The 18607-nt window shown below is 38.4% G+C and overlaps 1 protein-coding gene across 3 annotated transcripts in view; it reads left to right on the forward strand.

Moving 5' to 3' along the window:
- Positions 1-13990, forward strand: part of LOC147389068 (nucleoporin-like protein) — a 34795-nt gene extending 20805 nt beyond the window's left edge. For 2 of the 3 annotated variants that reach the window (XM_086418988.1, XM_086418989.1), the window contains one exon: positions 13290-13990. In XM_086418988.1, coding sequence (XP_086275114.1) covers positions 13290-13778 — 489 coding nt within the window. In that variant the 3' untranslated portion in view covers positions 13779-13990. Of the gene's footprint in view, positions 1-12417; positions 12551-13289 lie in introns of all 3 variants that reach the window. The other variant, XR_015170784.1, reaches the window with a different exon arrangement.
- The last annotated feature ends 4617 nt before the right edge of the window (positions 13991-18607 follow it).

Here is an 18607-nt window from a genome sequence, read left to right on the forward strand (position 1 = left end):
TCGATGAGTTACCGATTTTATCCTTTATAATTAACTCCTCTCGAGAAGACACGAAGTTCCGTCGTCATTTTGAGAAACGTTCCCTCTCTTGAATGGGTGTCATTAAAGAATAATTTTAGAAGAGAAGAGTCAAGTCTCATAATAAGAGCTGGACATATATTTATAACCAATAATAAGTGAATGGACATAAAGGCCCTTCCAGAGAAATAATAGAAATAAACTAATATTAGTCAAACTCGAACTAACTATTTTTAATATTTTCAATACTCCCCCTCAAGCTGGGGCAAATATATCAACTAGGTCCAGTTTGGCAAGATGAGAGTTTGTGACAGAAGGTCCAACAGACTTTGTAAGCATATCAACTAGTTGATCTGAAGAAGAAACACAGACTGTTTCAAGTGCACCAGATTAAACTTTCCCCCCGAGAAAGTGAACATCAACCTCGATGTGCTTAGTCCTTTCATGAAGGATTGAGTCAGATGAAAACATGATATCAGATTTGTTATCATAGAACAACGAGGAGGAACCAATAGTAGGAAATCTCAACTCTGTCAGTAAAGATCTAAGCCAAAGAAGCTCACGTGCCAAGAGAGAGCCATATCATGATACTCAGCTTCAACAGAAGAACGAGAAACCATATTCTATTTCTTACTTTTCCACAAGATAATGTTAGCACCATAAAAAGTACAGAAACGAGAGGTAGATCTCCTATTTGTAAGAGGACCTGCATAATTAGCATCAGTGAAACATTACAAATGTGGTTGAGCAGTAGATGAATAAAATAGGTCTTTGACCAGGACGAGACTTCAAGTAGCGAAGGATACGATACATGACATCAAGATGAGAGGTACGTGGAATATGCATAAACTAACTTACTATGCTAACCATGAAGGTCAAATCCGGTTTAGTGTTAATCAGATAAATCAAACAACTTATGACTCTTTAGTAAGATGAAGGATCAAATAAAAGTTATCTAGATTCGGCATAAAGATGATTTTGATCCATTGGGGAAGAGGTAGGATGACAATCAAGCATACCAGTGTCTTGAAGAAGATGCAATGTGTATTTGCATTGAGATAACAAAATATCACAGTGTGAGTGGACTACCTCTATCCCAAAAAAATACTTGAGGGGACCTAAGTCTTTAACCTCAAAATGACTATCCAATTGCCTCTTAACTCTGTCAATCCACTGTGCATTATCTCCAATTACTATAATATCATTCACATAAACCAAGACAATGGTATTGTGGCCATCTACTCCTCATTGAATAAAGCAAGTATGGTCAGAGTGGCATATGGAAAACTCCATAGATACAATGACCTTAGAGAAATGCTGGAACTAGGCTTGCGGAGACTGCTTTAGGCCATACAGAGATTTGAGAAGGCGACATACTTTTCTAGAATACTCCTCCTGAAGACGAAATCCAGGAGGAGATTCATATAAATGACCTTTGTCAAATCACCGTTTAGAAATGCATTCTTCACATCAAGCTGGTGAAGAGGCCATGAATGACATGCCGCTAAAGAGATTAGAAGGCGGACAATAGAAATTTTGGCTACAGGGGCAAATGTGGCATCAAAGTCCATTCCTAGAGTTCACATAAATCCCTTAGCAACGAGGCGAGCCTTGTGGCGATCAAAAATATCGTCTATGAGATATTTGACCGTGAAAACCCATTTACAGCCAATAGTTCGCTCTCTAGAGGGAATAAAAACAAGTTCCCAGGTGTGATTCTTCTGCATGCATCCATCTTAGTAGTCATGTCTCTAGTCCACTTAGGATCGTGTAAAGCCTCGGATATAGACCGAGGAACCTGAATAGAATCTGTGGTGGCAAGATAGACTTGATAGGAAGGAGAGAGACCCTGATAAGAAACAAACTGGACGATAGGGTGATCAGTAACACACCCTCGCTTACCTTTGCGAAATACAATAGGTAAGTGAGAGTCAAAAATAGAAGAAACATGCGTAAATGTAGAAAGGGGTATACCTGAGTCTAAGGAGGAGGTTGGCAAGGTTAGGGAGGGGGGAGGGCGGCGAGAGTAATCCTGCAGTGGTGGTGAAGATGAAGATGGAGAGAAACTAGAGATGGTAGCATTATAGGAGAGGAATCCTGCAAAGGAAAAGAGTCCTGCAAAGGAAAAGAGTCCTGCAAAAAAGATGAAACACGAAAATATGGAACATTTTCAAAAAATGTGACATCCAGGGAATGAATAATACGATGAGAGAGGGGATCATTAGCATCGATACCCCTTTGACATAAATGAGTAACCCAAGAAAACACAACGAATAACTTTATCATCTAGTTTGGTACGATTAGGAGTTCTATCCTAAACAAAGTGGGTACATCAAAAACTCTCGATGTAATGGGGAAGAGTGTTATCAGGTCGAAGAACATGAAAATACACCTATTCCCCCTAAGGTGGTTCAGAATACGATTTAGGAGGAATGCAACAGTAAGAATTGCCATATTCCAATATGACTTAGGAACATGCATCGTTTGCAAATGGCAACGGACAATGTTCATGAGGTGGCGATTCTTGCGTTCTGCCATCCCGTCTTGCTCAGGAGTGTATGGGCAAGTTAACTGATGAAGCATACCACGCTCGTGGAGATGGGATCGAATTCCATCATAAATATATTCCTCTTTATTATCTGTTCTAAGAGATTTGACAGTAATGTTGTACTGAGTCTGAATTATTTTAAGGAAATTAACAAAAATAGGGAGTACCTCAGACCGAGAGCGCATTAAATAAATCCAAGTACAATGAAAATAGTCATCAATAAATGTAACATAATATCTATGACCATTAAAAACATTAAGAGGGGAAGGTTCCCACACATCAGAATGAACTAAATAAAAAATAACGTTAAATCTATGCTTGCGAGGAATATAAGAGGTACGTGTGTTTAGAAAACTCACACACAGAGCATCGAGATTTTTGTTCACTACAATAAGTTTTTAAAGCAGAAATAAAGAACATAAATGTTGAAAATTAGCATGTCTTAAGCGAGCATGTCATAAATCTAAAGTCTGAGAAGAAAAAATATGATTCTCAGTGAGTGAGAGGACGGAAGCTAGAACAACAATAGGTGGAGCTCCGAACATGTACAACCTATCCCTTTTATACCCCTTGCCAAAAATCCTCCTCGAAGTCAGGTCCTAAAAGATACAGTGAGTAGGAAAAAATGTTATAAAACAATTTAGAGATTTGGTAATACTACTCATAGACATAAGGTTAAGAGATAGGTGAGGAACATAGATAATAGAATCAAGAGGAAAACCAGGGGATAAGGAGATGGTACCCTTATTATAAATAGGGGTAAGAGACCCATCAGCAAGGCGAACCTCCTTACGAGTAGTAGGAAAAATAGAATAAATAAAATGATTGGACTCACCAATCATGTGATAAGAGACACCAGAATTAATAACCTAGGTTAGAGGAGTAGAGTCAGACTTCAGAGGATCAGAGCCAGACTAAGTGACTTGAAATGCAGAAGAGGTACCTGGAGGTGTGGTAATAGATGTGACTGTTGAGGATGAGGAATCTGAGCCTGGAGCTGATCCTGTATAATAGTTGTAATCCATGTATGGAGATGTTACAAATCAATAGTTCCAAGGAAAATAGAATCAATGGAGATAGATTCCACAACGACAACACATGGTTGTCCCTCATAAGATCTCAACAGGTGAGGATAGAGTTGAAAGCAGCGGGCCTTCTCATGGCCAATCTTCCCATAGTGACTACACGTAAGACCACTTACTTTATAACGTCTACGGCTTCCACGACCTCGATTCCCAGATCCTTGAGTACGAGAGTTAGAGAAATCCGAATTGGCTGCAAGAGCCATCTGATCTGTGTCTGGAGCAGAGATAATGACAGGACTGAGTCTGAGAGGTACATGGTGACAATGCTTATTGCTATCAATGGTCGCAAATGTCTCAAATAAAGAAGGTAGAGGAGTGATATTAAGGATTTGGGTTTGCAGCACCTCAAACTCAGGGCATGGACCTATGAGGAACTGATATGTTTGATGTCGAGCAATCTTCTTGACCACATACCCGGTTGCCTCTACAGACAACTCAGCCATAGACTCATAGTACGAGAGCCCCTCCCAACGAAATTGAAGGAATCTAAAGTAATCTGTAACACTTTGATTTCCTTGGGTAATCTAAGCAATGCTCCGGTAATGGTCATAAATTCTTAAGTCATTTGGAGCATGTGCATATGTCTAAGTGAGAGCAGATTACAAAGAAAAGACAGTCTCATGATATATAAACATAGTGTAGATGCGTTGCTCCATGAAATTAAATAACCATCCGAGAATGGTGCAATTATTGATTTCCCATTGTTCAAATTTGAGATCAATGAAGGGTGGCTTAGGAATAACGCCTAACAGCCAAAACAACCAGTCAAAATTTCTTCTACTACCTAAATAAAGTCATACAGACCAGGACTAGGACTGAAAGTTACGACCATTTAGTGAGGCATTGGTTATACGTTGGATTGAGAAATTAGCCCCAAGGGGGCTGGTAGAGTTCTTAGTCTTGTGAGTCGTCATCATTGCACACGATGAACAGGAAGAAACTTTGGATTGAAGAGAGATCCTTGATAATAGTACTGTCAAAGGCGAGAGAAAAAAATAATACTACTGAGTGCTGTCGGCAACACCAGAAAGATCCCCTTGCTGTTGAAGTTCACAAAAATAACACCTTGTGTTGTCGTAAATTATAGAGACTCCACCTAGCTAATGTACCAGGGTTAAACCAACCAAAAAAAAAAATTATCGTAGGTCACAAAGTTGGACTCTGCTACTGTCATAGGGTTAAATTAACCCAAGAAGAGATGTCGTAGGTCACAAAAACAGCTTCTGTTACTGTCGTAGGTCTTCGCACAACCTTAGAGGTGTTGTATGGTTGATCGTAAGGCACCCAACAACTGTTTATTGCTGTTGCAAGGCAGTTTAGAGCCTATAGGGCTGATCGAAGTGTACACAACACCACTTTGCTGTTATCTATGTTGTATGGCTTATTGCAAGGCACCCAACAACTGTTTGCTTCTGTCGCAGGGCAGTTTAAAGCCTGGAGGGTTGATCGAAGTGTACACAACAACACTTTGCTGCTATCACAAGTTAGATTGGGGCATGTAGTGCTGATCGAAGTTCACCCAACAACTGTCTACTGCTATTGCAAGTCAGATTGGGTCCAGTAGGTTTGATCGCAAGGTAGGTAGGGGCCTGTAAAGCAGATCGTAGGACTGGTAGGGATCTGTAGCGGGCAACGAAGGCCTATAGGGATGATCGAAGTTCACCCAACAACACAATGGCTGATCGCAAAGAAAAACCCTAATGTGGGGCAAAAAGCACAGCACAAATTTCTAGTGTAGCATGCGGAGCTAATAAAATCTCCATCGCAACATGCGATTAAGAGAATATGAATCAAAAGGAAGAAAAGAGCCCCCCAAAGGGGAGAAACTCTGGATGAGGCTGCTGCTAGGTGATTGGGGTTAAAGTGTAGTGGGATTAGTGAGGGAAGGAAGAAGGGAGGAGGAGAAATGAGGAGGGAGGGCCAATAAGGGTTGCGTTAGGTTTGTTTTTGGCTCTGATACCAAGAAGAATTTTACAAGAGAAAAGTCAAGTCTCATAATGAGAGCTTGACATGTATTTATAACCAATAATAAGTGAATGAACATAAATGCTCTTACAGAGAAATAATAGAAATAAACTAATATTAGTCAAACTAGAATTAACTATTCTAATATTTCCAATAATTAATAACACGTCATTTTTAACTTTAATCATTTCATTTGCCCTTAACACCTTATCGCATTAAATAGAATGCCGTTTCAAGTTGTTGACGACTGAGATGCTCTGTTTTCTATTGTTGGCTGTATATGCGTCCCATTTAGTGTCGTAATGGGTGTACGTGTTCTACATCTAGGCTATAAATAGATCGTCACTTCGAAACTTCTCTCTTTTTATTGCCTACTTCTGGAATTCTGTCTCTCTGTCTCTGAACTTTCTGAGCCTTCCAAGTTTTGAGTTTTTCTCATTCCTTGTTTAGAGGTAACTTCTTCCCTTCTTTGCTTGTTACGAATTTTAGATCCCAATGGTCATTAACCTCGCCAAACTTCACAAAAATTACTGAATCCCTTCGTCAGTATCTCTTAGGGTTTGTAATGATCCTAAAGATTCTAATGAGTGTTGTCATGGGGAAATAATGGTCTATGCTGGTCGGATCAAACCTGGCCTGAGTTTTCCCTTTTTCCCCCTTTCTAAGAGAGATCCTTAGCTAAATAAACCGGGCCACTAGCCAGATGTCAAGTTACTTTTTCCATCTGGTTGATTGAGTGGAGGAGTTGGAGGTAATCCCCAATGATTTCCTTTCCAGGTATAACCTAAAGTCCAACTTCCACTAACTTGGTCATTATTCCATGTCGGCTAAAACTGCAGTACTATTCCTAGTGCCTGCCCTTCCTAGTGCTGATAAGGAAGGACACAAAGACCCCTTAATCGTTTCTAGGGATTGAGAGTTTGGTCCATGCGTTCATCATGAGGGGTTCAGAGTGCCCCAAACGTTTCAGGGTAAGCAGCGTTCTTTGCACTTGAACTTTTATTGTTTGATTTCTTCTTGATATTTTCTCTGTTTTCTTTTCCTGACCGTCAAACTCTTCTGCTCTTTTATCGTTTAGGCAAGGAGGGAGCAAAGACAACTTGAGAAGAAAAAGGCCAACAAGGAATAGTTTGTGGTCAGAGTTGCTCAACTTGCTCTACCCTCGCTCGCTACCATTTCTCTTTTGACCCAATCACCTCTCCTCATCCATCCACTACCAGCTCATCTTGCAGAGCAAGTTGCGGAAAGCCATTTTCTACAACTAGCTTGCACTCTAACTTTTCCCCTCTTCTAGCCAATCAGGTTAAACAACTTGCTTCTCCTTCCCCCCAGCTCTCATGCCGTTGTGGACACCCTTCAATTCAACATCATGAACATTGACTTTTAGAATTTTCCCTTTCATCTCTTAACCCCTCTCGAAATGCACTTCCCCGTGTCCCAAATCACTCTCCCCATATGAGTGTGTAGAGCATGGGGCGCCGTGCGTAGGACCCTTAGGAGGGGCAAGTTCTTGGTGAAGTTGTCCCAGAAGTCCCTTTGGACATGTTGAACAGCGATGGGCTGCCTTGCCCGTGTAGGCATCTGCTCAGGTTGAGTAGGCCTAAGATGACGAGGTTTTGCAGGTTGTCTCCTCCGAAGAGCCACCAAGGCCCAGGTTGTAGAGGCTGTGCGGGAAGAAGGAACCTGTCCCCTAGGGTAGTGATGGGGTAAAAGAAGGGGGTCTAGGGGGGGGGGGTTGCTGACTTCAAAACAGACATCGAGGACATATCCTTCTGTTGGCTCAGATGGGATGAGCTCCTTACAGAGGAGAACGAATGTGGGTACTGGCGCCCCACTTTCGATCTAGGCACCAACTTGGTCTACAACCGAAATAGCAGTCTGAAAGACCCGTTGGTGGTCACCTCACTCCTATCTTACTCTCTCCCTCCCGACATGGAGATTGTAGATTAGGCCAATCCTGATATGGAATTTGGGAAGTTCTACCAAGGCCTTTTCTAAATAAGTTTTCAATTTTTCCCTTCCCAAGTCTTATTCTGCTAAGGAAGGATTTTTGACTTGATTTTTAATTTTCTTAGCTATTCAAGCTAATACTTATGGAGCCTATGCCTTCCTCAAGTAGCGTGATACCCAGAATGAAATTGTCATCACTGCTAGGGAGTATGAGGAGAAAATGAATCAGCTCATTGCTGAATTTTCCTCTGTTCTTACTTCCAAAGAAACTATCACAGAGTTGGAAGCTAATATGGCAGAGTAAACTAAGGCCAACGACGCTCTGGTTGCTAAGCACCAAAAGTTGGAGCTGGTCTATCACAACCTTCTGTTGGAACACGAGGGTTTCAAAGAGCGTGTCTAGGGAAAAAATGTTGAGCTGGACGATCTAAGGGAAGAGCTCAGGGGGAAGGACCTGGAGTTGAGCTTCCTCAAGACCAATTTCGAGGAGTGCGTACACGCAGCCTCCAATTCTGCTTTTACTGCTCAACTCGAGTCTGCCGTTCAGGAAGCTAAGGTCAAGCAGGCCGAGGAAGACGAAGTAGCAACGAAGAAGCTATTGAGCCAACTGAAAGCTCAGTATGCGCAAACCATGGAGGAGTCTTCCAACAAGGCTTACAATTATGGTTTCGAAGCTACTCTTTTCCAGTATATAGAGGTGGAAGAGGGGGAGTCAGACGAGGGGTCTGTGATTCTGGCCCTTGGGAGTCGTCCAAAATGGCAAGGCCGATTTGGACGATTCCCTCCCCCTCTTAATCTAGAGGAAGATGATCAGGTTGCCCCAACATTTGCAGCCTCTCCTTCTCTCCCCCCTGCTTGGCTTGAGCTTCTAGAGTAGTAGACTAAAGCTCTTCAACAGACTAAACAAGCTGATCCTTCTGCTTCCTAATCAACAAATTATGTTCCTTAGCTTTTTCTTTTTATAGCTTGTACTTTTTCTTCTTTCCTTTTGTGATTTATCAATGTAATTACTTTGTATGAATGAAAATGGTTTACCTTCTTTCATTTTTCCACTCTTAATCTCCTTATTTTATGTGTTTTGCTTTAGTGTACTCTTCCCCCCTAGGTGTCATCTTTGGTGTTCTCCTCCTAGGATGACACCTTTTTTTGGTTAAAGAACAAACTATAGTTCTAATTCACAGAACTTTAAATCCTTAAAATATTTTTAAGTGTTGATCTTTTATATAGGGCAACAAAAGTTTCTCATTTTCTTGGGTTAAAAACTAACTTCAATCTATAAACTCATTAAATTATAAACCCTTAAAAACAAAAATTTTAAGTGTTGATCGTCTACTCTGGACAACAAAAGTTTCTCATTGCCCTTAACCGCATGAGGATTGACTAATCATTTTCCACAAGCTCTAACTACCACACCAGATAAGTGTTAAGTTATCAGTACCTTAAGCCACGAAGGGCAAAGTTACTTTATAGTAACAAGGGCTACATTGGTATTTAGGACAACAAGGGTCACTGAAGACCTTTAGCCACAAATCAATTATCATTAGTCATGGCCGTATTGCTACTCAGGACAACAAAGATCACTCATGACCCTGAGCCACATAGGGTTGAACTACACAATAGCCACGGGGGCTGCACTTCCACTCAGAACAACAAAGGTTACTTAGGACCCTGAGCCACATAGGGTTGAACTACACAATAGCCACAAGGGTTGCATTGCCATTCAGAACAACAAAGGTCACTCAAGACCTTGAGCCATGCAGGGCTGAGTTACACAATGAAGGAATCATTGTTTTATTTATAGTATTTCTTGAGGTTACAAGTATTCCAAGATCTAGGCAAGTCTTGACTTGACATTGTTGCAAGGTAGTAAACTTTTTTCATTCTAACTGTTGCTATTAAGTAGGGACCTTCTCAATTTGGTCATAATTTTCCACTGTTCAGCTCTTCTGTATTTTGAAAGACTTCAAATAACCAAATCTCTTTCTCTGAATTCTCTATTTCGGACCTTCTTGTTATAGTGTTTTTGTAGCCTTTTATGATAACTTTCCAATCTTACTCGTGTTGCCTCACATTTTTCTTCTAACATGTCTAGCTCGGCCACCAACTGTTTGTCATTCTATTTGGATTGTACTATCCTTGAACGTGTAGTTGGGAAACAATTTTCTGTTGTGATTACTGCTTCTACTCCATACATCATAGCGAATGGGGATGATCGAGTTGAAACTCTTACAGTTGTCCTATATGCCCAAAGTACCCCATGTAGTATTGATGTCCATCTCCCGTTTGCCTCTCCTAGTCTTCTCTTCAATATATCGATCAAGACTTTGTTCATTGATCATTTTGGGGTCCAACTCAAGACCAATTGGCAATGGGTGGAGAGGCCCAAGAGCTTATAAGGAGAGAGACAAGGCAATTTGTGTTCGATGTGGGACTAAATTCAACACGCCCCCGCATATGTGGGCTGAACTAGGTCAAAACACTTGGAAATATGAACTGGGTGATGTGGAGGAAAGAAATGCTCGCTTTGATACCATGATAATTTTGGGGTCCAACTCAAAACCAATTGGCAATGGGTGGAGAGGCCCAAGAGCTTATAAGGAGAGAGACAAGGCAATTTGTCTTTGATGTGGGACTAAACTCAAACATTTGTGACATCTGCCTGTCCATTCCCTTGGGGGTATTGAGGAAAGACAAAAGTTGGGTTATGCCATGTTCTTTGTAAAAGGCTTTGATCTGCTTTCCTGAGAACTGTCTTCCATTGTTTGATACGATCATATGTGGTACACCAAATCGGTAGATTATGTTTTCCCATATGAAATTCTGCACTTCTTGCTGATGAATCCTAGTTAGTGGGCGTGTTTGTGCCCATTTGGTAAAGTAGTCTGTTGCCACAAGTAGAAATAGTAGATTTCTTGGTGTTTTAGGCAATGGTCGACTAAATCCATCCCCCACTAGGCAAAAGGCCATGGTCAGTTTGGGAGTATGTGGAGCAATTCACGACTTTGTTAGTCGACATCACAGATATAAGCGAGAAGGATAAACTATTCATCGTAATGGATTGGCTTATCATGAGCAAAATACTTGCACAAGAGAGGATTTACAAATTGGGCTTTGACTATTACGACAATCACTTCTTGATTGAGGCAACAAGGGTGAACTTTCAGAGAAGAACATGTCAACTTCAGGATAGGGTGGGGTGAGGTTCAACGGTGGGGAGTTTACAAGGTCAACAATGAGGGTTAAAGGGCCAAAGAGAGAGGAAGGCACACTAGGAAAGACTATGATCCCCTAGAAGTTATTGAGGATGCTTCATATGTGGTGGAGATCCCAAGGCAATGGTATTCAAAGGAGATGAGATCTTTTATAGTTGAGGAAACCTTTGGTGAAGAGTATAGGTGCATAAAAGGGGAAGACTCTAAGGCTGCTCAACACAATTCATGAACACTTGCATTGGTGGGCACTTAGGAGGAAAGGCTAGGTCTTTGATTGGTGAAGGACTTCAGGAAGGTTAAGGCAGCTAATGCAGATGCAATGACTATTACAAGGTCGCAAAGGTGGTCTGGCACAACCAACTTTATCACAATGCCCTTGGATGATTAATAGGTGGTTTTGGGTATGGCATTCCTTAAGGATGCTAAGGCAACACCAATCCCACACCTTAATGTGATGATGAATTGATGATATTGGCTGATGGACTGGCATACATGGCCCTTAAGATGAGAAGTTGGTGGGGGAAGATCCTATCAAATCTTCGGTTAATTGAAGATAAAAGCTCCCTAGGGCCAAGAGGGCAAGGTGGATGCAATAGTTGGGCTAGGGTATTGGAAAACTCAAGGAGGTAGCACACGATGGCGATGAACACAGGGATACAAAGCACATCTGAGTTGGGCAAGGGATTGAAGACCTTGGGAAGTGGCTTGGAGATGCGTAGGATGACGACACACGACAAGAGTGACGATGCAAAGTGGTGTGGGAGTATTGTTTTGGGCTTACCGTGCAAGCTGAGATTTTCCCATTTAAACAGGTTGTGGAGAACAAAGCTAGAATAGTGGTAGAACATTGTGGTCTACTTTGGAGGAGTTTAAGAAGGGGTTTAAAGGAATTATTTGTACATAACATAATGTTTTAGAGGGCCTAGATATTTTGTCGTATATTTGTAGAGTGAATTAGCTATCCTAGAGTGAAGAAAGCTGTAGGACCTTCTAGGGAATTCTTGTAACTGTTGGATCTGTATTAAGGAGTTTGTTCCTAGCCATCCATATCACCTCCTTCAAGCCTATATAAGGAGAATGGTGCCTCATCTGTACATATGCTTGAAGAGTAAGTAGAACTTCCAAGTTAAGCGCAAGTATGTCCTTCGTCAATATATTCACTTGGATTTCCTTTCTCCAGTACCTACGAAATTAACCATGTAGATACTTTGTCATACGCTTTCTATAAGTCAATAAAAACATGTGGAGATTCTTTCCCTTTCCCTAAATTCTCCATCATTTGTATGAGTAAAAAGATTGCCTTCATAGTTGGTTTCTGTCATAAAATCAAATTTCTTATTTGATTTCTTTGGTTTTTGTCTTAATCTTTGTTAAATCACTTTTTCTTATAATATCGTGTGCGACTCATTACTTCGATGCCCTGATAGCTCTATGTACCATTTGTTCTTATGTATAGGTATTATGGTACTTTTTCTCCATTTCTCGGCATCTTGAAAGCATGACTGAATAAGTTAGTTGACCAAAAAAATAAATAAAAATTCTGATACTTCCTATGCTTTTCCTTAGTTCTATCATGATATGATTTGGTTGCAAAGTTCAAACATTTTCTACCAACGTAACATAACCATATTTTATCCAGGCTTGGGACCGGCAATGCACTGTAAAGGAATGCCTATGCACGCAGAGTTTTTGAAATATTTAAAATATTAGTTAAATATAGCTAAAATATTATAGATGAATATTTTTATGAACGTGCCTGTTGGCGTCACAAGGTAATGTGTCTGATTCCTTGAACCTTAAATACCTGTCGTCATGTTAGTCACGCCAAATATTGCTGTGTGACACATTTGTCGGACTCACTTATCCTGTGAATGGTTACCCCCCTACCCGTTGGTGAACCAACATAAAACAACCAACCTGATAGCTGATTTCTAGCCATTGGATTGGGCATTTCTTATAAGGGCTTGGAACCCTTGCATCATGTGACGAGGATTCTGGTTTATGATGAAACTTGCTGAAATCCAGTGACTGGAAATATTGAACCAGGGCAATTTTAGGTGTGTTAGTCCACCAAGGGTGCACAGAAAGTTAAAGCGTCAAAAGACACCCAAAAGAGCATCCCACATAAATGTTTGACATGGCCAACACACGAGATAGAAATTTGTGACACCTCAGCTTTCCTCTAGTTATAAAACTCGGGAGTTCTTGTGAGTCTACATAACGTGGAACTTGGTCAAAGACCTTGCTTGCAATTATTATTTAAATTCCAAGTCGCGAGGCATGTCTTGTGTGAGATGTCTTGACCAAGAGTCGAAATCGAGACACCTTGGATGTGACATTGTTAGAGGGAATGGAACTTTGAACCATATGCTCAAAATCACTAAATTAGCAAAATATTAAGACAACAAAATCTGTTTCTGTTGCTTGTAAATCGGTCTGATTAACAAGTTCAATGCTTTTAATCACTACATACAAATCAACTAATATTATGTTTCCCATTTTATCCTTTAGGCTCCGGTTGGTCTGGATCAATCTTTGCAGAGTGAGAAGAATCAGTCATTATCACTCCACAGTCGAAATGATGGGCTGGACGTTTCAAGGTTTGCTCACAGTGATGCTCTCTCTGATGCAATAAGTCTGCAAAAGAAGCCTCCAAGACAGATTTTTGGAAGTAAACCAGCTTTAACCCATATCTCCATTGCCAAGCCTCACTCAAGACGTAATGTTCCTCTTGATAATGGTTCTGGTTTTACTTTTCCCGTGTCTGCATCTTCTGGTGTTCTCAGTGAACCTCCAACGCCTTCCGTCATGCCGTCACAAGAAAAAACTACAGTCCCATTGTACAGTTTTGGCTCGAATGCTGGTCGGGCCCTTGTTTTCTCTTTCCCTTCTACAAGTTCTTCCACTCCTGGTGATGGTTCTACGCCAAAGTTTAATTTTGGATCAAGGAGGGCCAGACTATCATTCAGTTTAGTTGGCAAAGATGCCATCTGTTTTTGACAGAAATGATGTTCATTATATGTTTCTTGGAGATTCCTTTCATAAACACCCTGAAAAAGTTGAAGATGCTGTTATTTCTTTTGAATTTTATGTGATTCGTATCTCATAAGCTGAAGAATTGTAGTTGTTGCCTATTTTACTTTTTATTTTGTACTATTTTACAAGTTCTGGATTTTAGTTGTATTTTATTACTCTCTGTGAACTTAATTCTTTAATGGCCGCTGCTGCGTAAGTAATGCAGTTGATGCTATGGTTTCTGGTCAAAAGTGTCTGCCACAAACAATTGTAGCAGTCAAGTTTCCAAGTTGAATAGGTGCTGAGACTACTCTGAGATAGAGAAATTCCTCCTTTTCATTTAAGGTTTTGAGTTTTTCGAACATTCAAAATCGAAGGCTGTGCGAGAACTAGGAGGATGTGAGTGAATGGCATATAATTTATTTATTTATATTTTTTGGTGGTGGGGGGTGAACACAATTTTCACAATTAATTGTTACAGGAAGCAAAAGAAATCCAACAAGATATGTATATGTATATTTTTTTTGTTCTTGTGGGGCCTTAGAATGGCTAATCTATCAAAAAGACATCGTGGAACTCTTGTTTTGGGGATGATCTGGTTTAATTTTTTATTCCCTTTCAGCCTCATTTGAAGTTGAACAATCCGAGCAACTAATTTAAGGATTGCAAGGGTGTAACCTGAATGTGCATTATTGATGAGATCACCTGTGCAGATTAGCCACTATGAAAGCAAAAGCAATTTTTAAAAGGTTCGACCGTACGGACATAGAGTCCAACTGTTATCAAGATCGGATTATTATTACTAGTATTTGAGTTTTAAGTTGCAAAGTTTTTGCATGGGGGACTTTTCGGTCCTTTTTGTTTTTTTTTGTTTTTTTTTTAGCTTAACGTGGGTGGGCCTAATCTCACTGTCACGCACACACCAGTTGAGTCGAGTGTCAATAGGACCTTGGAAGGTGGCCCCAAGGAATTCAATTTCTTGGTTCTTTCCGGTGCTCTAATAGATGGCAAACGCTGGACACCCAAAGAGTACAAATTTTTTTTTTAGGACAATGGATTTCTGCAATACTACCAAGTAGGGTTTTTGTTGGTGAACTGCTTACATCATTTAATTTCAGGGTATTTTTTTAACCTGTGTCTTATAAGATTACAGAGGAGGCTGTGATTAACAATCTTCTTAAGAAGCATTTTTATGTTATAAATGAAATGAAGTTAGTCAGAGCATGAAGTACCAAAGGATGTGTAGATGGGCATTGGGCTTCATCGATCCATATTAAGTGATTGATTTTGGAATGGGTAAATTAGGTCCATCCATCGTTTGCTCCTAGTTGCAAGAGTGGGGATTCATGTGCAAAATGTTGGAATTTATGCTCGGAAGACAGATGCGCGAGAATTATACCATGAGTGGTCGAGTATGTCGTCTCGTCTCGTCTCAACATTTGAAATCAACAAGTGATTGATTTGGAATGGGTGAACTAAGAGCTTGGCAACAAGGTTTCAGATTCGATAATTATTTGGTAGGGATTCAATTATGATAAATATGGGTAACTTTCTTTGTAAAAAAAAAAAAATCAGAAATATATATAAATGAAGTTTTTGGGTTTCTCAAAAAAAAAAAAAACCCATGCCATCATCTTAAACATCCCTAAAATCCATATATTGAAGAAAACAAAATTGAGGTCACACATTAATTTTTCAGCTATTCTCTATTTGGAAAATTTTACGAATTTTTTTAAAAAATTCAGAAACTTTCGTGATGCATTTGGTTTGGATTGTAGATCCTGATTCTTGATTTTAATTGTGGATTGTTAAAATCAAATTATAGAAATTAATTTCTAGACTATAAAATCTTGATTGGCTAACATTGTTTTAAAAACTGATCTTGTGGAAAAAAATTACCCAATTACATTTTTTGAGATTAAAAATATGAGTAAAAATACATGTTCCAGAAATTGAAGATAATGAAGTTCTAAGAGAAAAAATAATTTTTTTTGGAAAGAGTTGAAAAAGACAATTAGGTCATTTTCTATTAGTTTCAAGTGAATTATATGTTTAGGAGCATGTTAAGATTAAGATTACCCAAAAATTATGATGATTTTGAATTTTTATTTTAAAATCTATTATTATTATTATTATTGATAATAACTATAATTATATATTAATATTAATTATTATTACAATGATTGTTGATTTTGTTATTATTACTATTACTATTGTTATTAATTATAATTGTCATTACATTGATATTATTATTAGTTATTAATTAGTTATTAATATCATTATTGTTAAAATAATAATAATAATTTTATTATTATTATTGTTGTTGTTATTGTTGTAAGATGTATTTTAAGATTATCATAAGTGGATAGTTTGCGAGAATCAAGAGAAACAGTCTAAGATAATCCTTATTATTACAATGACATAAGGCGGAAGAGAAGTGGTTTGACACTAAAATTTGAATGTCCATAAATGCTCCAAGTTTTATATTTAAATTTAATATAACCAAGGCCATTTTCATAAAAAAAACAATAAAATTACAAGTTAATTTATAACCCGCACGACATGCTGGTTAATTTTTCAAAATTACAAAAATATTATTTTTACTATTGTAATATTCAAAAATTCTTTAATCAATATTTTAAATTAAAAAGAAATAAACCATTTTTTTTTTTTGACGGGTTGCACTAACCAACCACCTTGTAAATGTACAATAGTTAAATATACCCACTTTATGTGGAGGGACATATAGAGATTCGAACGCGTGACTTGGGGAGCAAACCCAATTGCCCTTATCATTTTAGCTTAACCCCTGGTGAGCACAAATAAATTAACTCTTTTGATACATGTGCGTTCCCAATAATTACACCTGGGAAATTGAATTTTGTACCAAAATACCCTTAAAAAATCTTTTATTTTAGTAAAATACCCCCTCAGGCTTACTCCTTAGGTGTGTTTGTTGCACTTCAGTATGTGCCCTTATGCCATTTATAGTCAGGGCGGACCTAGAGAACTTCACTTGCTTGGCTGAACTAATAGTATGACAAGGAAATTAGATATGAAATTTGTGTGCTCAAAGAGACCCCCCAAGTAAAAGAAAATCCTTTTTTCCCCACTACAAGAAAGCAACATGATCAGATTTATAGAGAAAAATGTCACATTGGGTAAAAAATTAATCATCTATGTCAGTAAAATTTCACATTGGGTAAAAACACTAACAATCTCAGGCCATTTTGGCTAAAATACCGTTTATTAACACACACACAAACACACACACACCCCAAAAGATATATATGGGTGGCGTTCGAAGGCCCTAAAGAGAGTTAAACATTGTGCCAAACATTTTTCAATGTATGGGTTAGAGGTTTCAGAATGGGCTGATTTTTTGTGAGGATAATCTTTATGATGAGGAGATCATCATCACCAAAAATCAGTTCATTGTGAAACTTCTAACATTATCAAAAGTGATTTATAAAAATCGGACAGTCCACGATTCTTCAACTTGTTAACTTAGATTAGAAGTTTCGGATTAAGCTGATTTTTGGTAAGGATGATCTCTTCATCATAGAGATCATCCTCACAAAAAATCAGCCCATTCTAAAATTTATAACCCCTATTTTAAAAAATGTTTGGCTCTCTTTAAGGCCTCTGAACGCTTTCCTATATATATATATATACACACAACTCGTTGAAGCTGATAACAAGTTAGTGAGACCGTGAAGGAAGATACTTTCCAATCTTACTAAGGGTTGTTGAACTCAAATAATTACTAAATTGGCAAAATACAGCACCACAGCCCCCTAGATTTTATGGAAAAACTCATATCCAAGAAAATAATATTTCTTTTTGTTGGATCAAATATTTTGAACTCCCAAATTTGATCTTAAAATTTAAGGATGAAAATAACCCTTTTTAAATTTTTTTCCATTGAAAAATCATGGAATTTTGTAATCTACATCCATGTGTCATCAGATCATGTTTTTAGATGCCATAGGGTGAGCTCACGAACCTTAGTAAGATTTGAGATCTTACTAGGTTGGAAAGGTTAGCCTTACTCAACTGTGAAAGTCATTTTCTTTCCAAGGTTTTCTATATAAAAAATATTTTTAAAATTTTTTGTGGGGCATGGCCTCCCCTTTTGTAACGGAGTTCCGCCCGTCTCCAGTGCTTACCCGAAACCGTCATTTTTTAATTCTTATTTTGTTATTCACACTTTTTTTATCAGTACTCTTCTACTCCTCCCCTCACTCACCATTCTCCGAAAATTTAATTTTTTCTTTTTGAAATTCTATATTTTATGAACTTAATTATGTATTTTCATTCTTCTATTTTGTTAATTTTATCCTTAAACAATGGATTATGATTATCTAATGTTTGAGGATTTTCTAAATTTGGAGGAATCTCACAAAGTTAAAATAATTTAACAAAGTGGTCGTATTTGTAATAAATCCTTTGGTATGGTGGGATAAACAAATTTGGATGAAAAATAAAAGAAACCTATTTTTTTATAATGTAAGAATTTTTAAAAGAGGTTTGAATAAAAAGTAGAATTTTTCATTAGACAGATCCATATCAAAGGAAACTTTTACTCAAATTAGAGTCATGGCCAGCGGTGCTTTATATAATATAAAATAGTCATGATAATCTGACTACCCTACATAGCATACTTAATTGACTACCTAACATGACAAGTTTGGAACTGTAGATCTGTGCTTCTTGGGATATATGGTTCTCTCGAGATATATTTTTTTTATGGGGAAGTTGCAGTCATGTTTCTCGAAGAGTGCAGATCTACAATTCCTGAACTTGTCACATCA

The sequence above is a fragment of the Akebia trifoliata genome, chromosome 12 (assembly GCF_017979445.1).
Source record: "Akebia trifoliata isolate Shusen 1 chromosome 12, ASM1797944v1, whole genome shotgun sequence".
Classification (NCBI taxonomy): Eukaryota; Viridiplantae; Streptophyta; class Magnoliopsida; order Ranunculales; family Lardizabalaceae; genus Akebia; species Akebia trifoliata.